The sequence below is a fragment of the Sinocyclocheilus rhinocerous genome, unplaced genomic scaffold (genome assembly GCF_001515625.1).
Source record: "Sinocyclocheilus rhinocerous isolate Xijiao unplaced genomic scaffold, SAMN03320098_v1.1 scaffold3833, whole genome shotgun sequence".
Classification (NCBI taxonomy): domain Eukaryota; kingdom Metazoa; phylum Chordata; class Actinopteri; order Cypriniformes; family Cyprinidae; genus Sinocyclocheilus; species Sinocyclocheilus rhinocerous.
The window spans coordinates 25,525-33,024 of NW_015653706.1; the positions used below are offsets into that span (position 1 = coordinate 25,525).

At 45.9% G+C, this 7,500-nt stretch overlaps 1 protein-coding gene across 1 annotated transcript in view; it reads right to left on the minus strand.

The window, feature by feature from the left end:
- Positions 1–1,085: 1,085 nt before the first annotated feature.
- The window catches only part of LOC107716527 (SRSF protein kinase 2-like), a 28,822-nt gene continuing 22,407 nt past the window's right edge, over positions 1,086–7,500 (minus strand). The window contains exons 9-17 of the mRNA XM_016523002.1: positions 7,399–7,424; positions 6,698–6,965; positions 5,011–5,793; positions 4,483–4,583; positions 4,283–4,390; positions 4,131–4,200; positions 3,109–3,201; positions 2,273–2,430; positions 1,086–1,154 (exon numbers count right to left, since the gene is read on the minus strand). Coding sequence (XP_016378488.1) covers positions 1,086–1,154; positions 2,273–2,430; positions 3,109–3,201; positions 4,131–4,200; positions 4,283–4,390; positions 4,483–4,583; positions 5,011–5,793; positions 6,698–6,965; positions 7,399–7,424 — 1,676 coding nt within the window. The remainder of the gene's footprint in view (positions 1,155–2,272; positions 2,431–3,108; positions 3,202–4,130; positions 4,201–4,282; positions 4,391–4,482; positions 4,584–5,010; positions 5,794–6,697; positions 6,966–7,398; positions 7,425–7,500) is intronic.

The window sequence follows — 7,500 nt, forward strand, 5'->3', positions numbered from 1 at the left end:
TTTTTTTATAACTCATCCGTTTAAATTATATTAAGCCTTAAAGTTCAGCATAATTAAGGGCGTGGCCACTTCAGTAACAGGTGGATTGCCGCTGCTGTCACCACCGGCGAGCTAGGTGGGCGTGGTTTCAGCAACCAGCACCTGCCTCTTTGCCCATTTTCGATTATCCGGGAGTGACGCGCTGCCAAGATGGCGACGGCCGGCTCCGCCCACTTTGAGCTTCAAAAACGCGTTTCAGAATCCTACAGGTGACGTCACGAACACTACATCCATGTTTTTATACAGTCTATGACTTCTAACCGCAGCTGCAGTGACGCGCTGACTTTACTAATTAGCGACTGGCTCTTTTGCTTCCTTTGATAGAGCGGCCATATTGAGCGTTGCATTTTTCCCCATTCAAAACTATACCAGTGACATGTCTTGGGTATTCTGTAGTCTTTGTACTGACTAACTAACTGACAGAGAGCTGGAACACAGCTCATAATAAATGAAACTCACATGCAAGACCAGAACAAGAAGGGTGGAAATGTTTAGGCAATGCAATCCATTAATTTACAATTTTATTAAATCTGTTGATGAAAAACAAGGACGCAATTGTCGACGTTGGGAAGAACAGTCAGCGTGGCTGCGTGAGACACATCAGGAGCTTCCTGTGCAAAAATTCATCATCATAATCACTATTATTGCAAAAATGTTCAATAAAATTCATGACTGTCACATGAGTCTTCATAGAGCAGCACGAGTCAATGCCATTAAGGAAGTGACAACCGAATAAAAAACCAAAACAAAGGAAATAAAACATCTGAAAATAGACGAAACACAATCACCTTATTACGACTAAACTCTGTCACTGTCACAACATCAGAGAACTGCTTTTCTTTTTAAATGAATTTAAATATTTTTTAAAAATATTTCACCATCTACTTTTATTGCGAAAATAGGCAACTGGACTAACTGTGTTAGGGTTATGGTTATGATGATGGATTTCGAGCAGCGTGAGGCCACAGAAACAGCTGCAGCACATCTCCATGACGACCATCCAGTGCACGTCACCATGACAACCGTCTCCTAACAGCAGTGTGTGTTTATCTTGCGCTCAAGCAGTTGCGAGTTTTTGGACAGTTTGCTGGATCTCTGTACATCGGTAAGTTTCCCTGAACAAAAAGTACGAACACAAGTGCAGCCTCATTAAACTAAAGCCCCGGAGCGAGACGCCCGTCCTGCCGGAGAAAGTGCAGAGAAGGAGTAAGCGAGCGCATCGCACCGCTGGAGAATCAGGAATGTTGTCGTCGGAATCGAGAATCGAAGCTTCAAATAAAAACATTAAACCAGACGGGGAACAGTCAACGGCGCGAACGTCCATCCGTTTGCTCTCCACAAACCAAAGCGTCTCTTTGTCTTCTAGATTCATATTTCCCAGGGCAGTGTGTGTGTGTAAGAGAGAGAGAGATGAGGTTTGTAAACAGCTCCATTGCAGAACCTGATTGGATGGTGGGGTGAAAGAGGCGGGGCTTCAGGGACTCAGGTGGGCTTCTTGACAGAAACATCAACTAGCAGTTCGTGTTGCTCACACAAAACACACAAGCTGTGTCAGTGATAGTCGCAGTCATCGAGACGAATCAGTATATCATAGACTGATTGCTCACATAATATATTAATCTCTGTGTGAGCTTATAAATGCTTGTTTTACTAGGGCATTCACGAGAGTTTGGCTGAAGGCATAATGTGAAACGATCTCATGTTCTGTTTTCAGCCTGTAAAATGTGTCAGTTCTGTTGAGGAAGACGGTGAATGAAGCTTCGTCTCTCAGATGAGAGATGAAGACATCTTGTTTCTCCCGTGTGTGTGTGTGTGCGCTGAAGCCCACCCTCGCCCCTGACAGCCTCCTCTCTCTGGTTCTTCCTCTCTAAAGACGGTGGGCTGCAGTTCAGGACGGGGCCGCAGGGGTTGAGGAGTCTGAGGGACCAAAGTGCTACGAGTTCAGCCAGGGGTGGTTGAGGCATTCTGAGGCGGAGGCCCGTTTCTCCGGCACCATCTCCAGCATGGGCAGACCCGCCCACACATGGCATTGTGACTGGATGATATCAGTCGTGTTTCTGTGTTTAAGTGATTGTGACAGATTTTGTGCCGATACTCGTGGTAAAAACGGCTCGAGCTATATATTTGAGTGATCTGCATTGGCCAATCCCGGTGTTGGAATTTCATATTGTATCTGGCAACAGAACGGAAGGAAAAAAGATCTCGGAGCAGAACCATTGACAAAGTGAATTACAAGCTCAGTGGAGTGGATGAAACGCTCCTGAACAGCAGAGCCGGAAGTCAGACTGTCAGCGTTACCTTTCTTTGAGAAGAACTCACAGCTGTATTTTCTGGCTGCGATGATCTTGTGGGGGATTTTTCCCAGTAACTCCATAATCAGAGCGATGTGGTCTGACCCCCGAACACACACACACACACAAACACACACACAACACAACACAACACAAGTTATTCATGCAGTGGTGCAGGAGGACGGACGCTCACACACACACAGGTCTGAAACCAGCCCGATTCAGATCAGACACCTGCAGGACCGACCGTCATTAAAGGGGTCATGAAATGGAAAATCAAAATTCCCTTGATATTTGCACATAAAGTGTTATTCTACAATAAAAACATGCAGCAAGTTTCATGCCAATGCAAACTGCACCTCTAAAAACTGAGCTTATCCTTCTAACAGATCAAACTATTAGAAATGTGTGACTGAAGTTTATTTTGAACCTCGTGCAAATGAACAAGAATGTTTTTGTTTGTTTTCTCAATATCTTGTACTGAAAGCTACAGCAGCGCCCAGTCTTTTGACGACTGCTGACGTTTCTGACAGTGGTGATGCCCAATGAAATGGAGAAAATGAGGCTGAAAAATAATCATTTTCATATATACTGAAAATTGGAGAAAAAAACTGTGCCAACTGACCTCCAGAATCCATAATGTAAAGAAGTAAAAATGCATTTCATGACCCCTCTAACATCAAGCCATAAAGCTGCAGTCTTGTGGTGTGTGTGTGTGTGTGTGTGTGTGTGTGTGTGGCAGTGCTCTCGTCCGTCCTCCCTCTGTCTCTAACACTACCTCTCCGGTTGAAGAATTCCCGGGAATATTTTCCAGAAAGAGCAAAGTGTCGAGGAATGCAGCCAAGAAGCTCTATGATGTGAGCTATATGATCTACGGGAGAGAGAGAGGAAGAGGAAGAGGAAGGGAAGAGGGAAGCGTGATGGGAAAATACGGATGAAGGGATCAGAAGGGAGAAAGCTGAAGTTTAGTATCAGCTAAAAACACACTAAACACGTTCCGACATCAGAATGCTAACAGTTACGCTGAGCTATAAACGACATCTTGAGTGACAGTGAAGGACAGAATCAAGATTAACGGAGATCAGAGCGAATGACAGAAGTGGATGTGTTCAGAATGGCATATCAGCGCACTGCACACGTGTTGGTTTTAAACATGACGTCATCATATTGCATGTGTGGTTCAGAAAGTGTCTGAAAAACAATGAAGTAACAGTGGCTCACCGGCTCTGTGTAACACTTGATTCTGATTGTTCTCTCAGTGCTACTTTCTCTTCTTCCACATAAATCAATATCTCATGTCCATTTACTGATGAATTTGTTAAGTAGTTGTGTGATTAGTGGGATCATGTCCAGTCAGCTGGTCTTTCCTTCACATCAGGCTTGTTATTTAAGATAACGATTAATGGACTGTTCGGTAAATATTTTGTCATTTTAATCTAATTTAAAAAAATAAAATGAGTCAAGATATTGTTAAAAATCACACTGGTCACAGAATCAGAGATCCTCTTGTTAAAGGAGCGTCACGGTGAGTCACGTGCGTCTCGTAAGCCTCTGATGCCACTGAATCCAGTCTTATATCAGTCAGTCCCGTTCATGGATTCCAGAGCAGTGAATGTGTAGAGATGTAAAATCAATCGTGATATTGTCTGACTAAACCTAGGCCTAGTCACAACAAAGCTGCTTGTTTGTAGAAAACAAGAGTCATGGGAAACGTGTTGAAGACAGTGGCTTTAAAGTGTGCAGTTATGAGCACTATGCCATTCTGAGCATCCGACAGGAAGCGTAAAAGCGGACAGGTACCTTCATCACGAGAGTAGTCTTCACCAGAGTGCGGCTCAAACAGATAGTCACCAGTGGCCAACTCAAACGCCTGCGGATGACAGACAGATCAAACGCAATCACAGACATAAAGGCAGTTGCGGCAGACGCGTGTCGGCCGGTCAGATGCTCACCATGCAGGCCGTGCTCCATATATCAGCGGGTGTGCTGTATCCCGCTCCGATCAGCACCTCGATGGAGCGGTACTGCCGCGTCTGGATGTCCTCCGTAAAGTGTTTGTGCTGGAAGTGCATTGATTACACAGCTCACGTCCAACCTTACACAGGTATTTACAATCATATGGACAGTCCAAGTGTTTTGTAGGATGTCTTACCACCCAGCATGCATTGCCCAGATCAGCGATTTTGACTCTCAGAACGTCTGCGTTCCTCGGATCCAGGGGATTCACCAGCAGATCAGCCGCACTGACCCTCGCTGCAGAGAGACAGACAAACAGCAGAGAGACAGATGGACAGACAAACAGACAGAGAGACAGATGGACAGAGAGACAGACAGAAAGAAAGACAGAAGAGAGAACGACAGACAGACAGAGACAGACAAACAGATGGAGAGACAGACATAGAGACAGATGGATGGACAGAGAGAGAAGGACAGACGGAGAGACAGACAGATGGACAGACAGACGGAGAGACAGACATAGAGACAGACGGATGGACAGAGAGAGAGAAGGACAGACGGAGAGACAGACAGATGGACAGACAGACGGAGAGACAGACATAGAGACAGACGGATGGACAGAGAGAGAGAAGGACAGACGGAGAGACAGACAGAGAGCTTATTAACCTGCTCACATTAAACAGTAGTCATGTGTGCACATATGAAGTGCATGCGCATGTTTGACCTTTCGGCGTGTCTCCGGTGCTGGATGACGACACTGTTCGGCTGCGGTCAGTGTTGCCGCTGAGCGCCTGGGCCTCGTCGTGCTCACAGTCGTCCGGTTTGGGATCCAGAGGAAGCTCGGGGAAGCGTGGCGTGGTGCCACGGTGCCGCGCTCCGTTCGTCAGTCCGGTTTCTCCATTGTGAAGCTCGTACGAGGCATCGGAAGCGTCGCGGTCAGTCGTGCTGATCTCCGACTCCACCAGAGGGCAGAGGAGAGGCGAGGACAGCGGCACGCTGGGCGACAGACGCTCCTGCGCACACATGATCACGTGACCGTTCGTTTTAGAGGCGTCATTGTGGTCCTTCCTGGAATGTTCCTGGCCTTCATCATCTGCCTCCTCCTCCTCCTCCTCATATTCTTCATCTTCGTATTCATCCTCCTCCTCCTCCTCCTCCTCCTCATCTTCTTGTTTCTCTATCGTCACTTTCGGTGGATCTGCTTCTTCCTCGTTCGGACACTCGTGTGTCTTCGGCTCGTCCTCGGTGCTCTGTGAGGGTGTGGCTTCCGTCTCCTCTTCCTCCTCTTTATCGTCCTCTTCCTCTCTCACGTCTTCATTTCCATCCTGCTCTTGCTGCTCTTTTGAGTTTTCACACTCGTTCTCAGGAGCGTCCTGTCGCTCAGATGGAGAGTGTGCGCACGCATGTGACTCTTCTTCAGTGGGAGTGGGACAGTCGGCGGTGGGACGGACATCACAGCCTTCCTCGTTCTCCTCTATTTCCTGCTGATCCTGATCAGGCTCCGCACCTGAGAGACAGAGACATTTCTATGAGGAAATATTTTAGACAGCCATCAACTCAAAAACAAACTTTATGTTGTCTTCATCATTGCAAAGAACTTCAAAAATAGAAAAAGAAAGCTGATGTTCTGTCAGTTCAGAGAGTTTCTGGGACCTTCTGAAAACACCATCACAACAAACCGTCTTACGAAATAAAGATTAAAAAAAAGTCAAATAAAGAACAGCTTGACAGCAAAATGAAGAGATCTTCTGAACAAACTAATGGAATATGATGCTTTTGCTCATAAGAGGAGACAAACCTCTCCAAAGAGTTACAAGAAAGATCTGATTCATCAACAAAAGACTCACTGGAGTCTAATGCAATCATAGAAAATCAGACCATCTTCAACTGGTTTAAAATGCAGCAGCTGGAGTCCTGACCAGAGAATCTGATCATATGATCATCTCCAGCAGTTTATCCATTAGAAACTAGTGCTATATAGTAACTGAGCGATCTTCAGTCACACCATTGTCCATCACACTCATTAAGCACTGCACATTTGGCTGTATAAAATGTCATCTTCAGGAAAAAAAGGAGAAATCCTTGGCCAACAATGTGAACAGAAAGCGTTACTTCAAACGCTGAACACTGGAGACAGAGCAGCATTCATGATCCTGCTTTAGGAACAAATTATCAAACATTTAAACAAGGGTCTGACAAGGAAGCTACAGAGACATACATGATCACTCACACAGGAGAAATGAGACGTTTCCCAGATTAAATGGAGATGTTTGGTCTAGGGAACCAGGATTTGTTTACATTCCTAAAACCAAGGGATTACTATATTAAAGACATCAGAATGACAACGATGCCATCCATTGCTATCATCTACACCTCTTTTTTACAAAAGATGACGTCTGGACTGAACTCACATGTGTGGTTGGTGAGTCTGACGGGCCGCTCCTTCTCTACCTCGGCCTCCTCGTCCTCATCTGCATCCTCATCATCCTCTTCATCTTCCTCGCTGTCCGCCAGAGCCAAGCTGGGACCGTGTGCGGCGTCCGACGCTCCGCCGGCTCTCTGCTTCTCCGCCTCTCGCTCCAGAGCTTCGATCTCCAGCATGCGTCTCTCCAGCAGCTCCGCCTGCCGCTTCTGCTTCTTCTTCAGCTTCTTCTTTTTATTTTTGGAGATCTTCCCCACCTGCAGGAGGCGCCAAACCACAGGAGACAACTCAGACAAACACGCTGGAGGCTTTATGCACTCTGTCTCTCGTACTTCAGCAGATGAACGGCCGGTGGAGTCACTATCCAGCACAGCTACAACAGATCCTAAACGCCGCTGGTCACTCTATAATAATAACACTGCGGATCACATGACATGCTCTCTTAATTATCAAAATTCACTGTCTAATGTGGCTTGGTTCCGTTTTGTAAAAATTGGATTTCACATGTTTCTTACAGTTCAACTAATGCGCATCACAAATATCTACAGATCAGAACTGTATGTTCTTGTATGTAATATGTACAACTATACAGCAAACTACATTTTGATGTGTTGAAGATGGCGGTCATTTGTCCGCTTTCTTCAGTAAAACAGATGTCTCTGTGTGAGAATTTTGGTTTCCTTCACTGACCTGTTTGAGTTCAGGTGCCGTGCTGACTGCGAACAAACAGAGAAACAGTCAGAACGTCACCAATCGCATTCATCATTCATGAATCAGAACGACAGAAAGCAG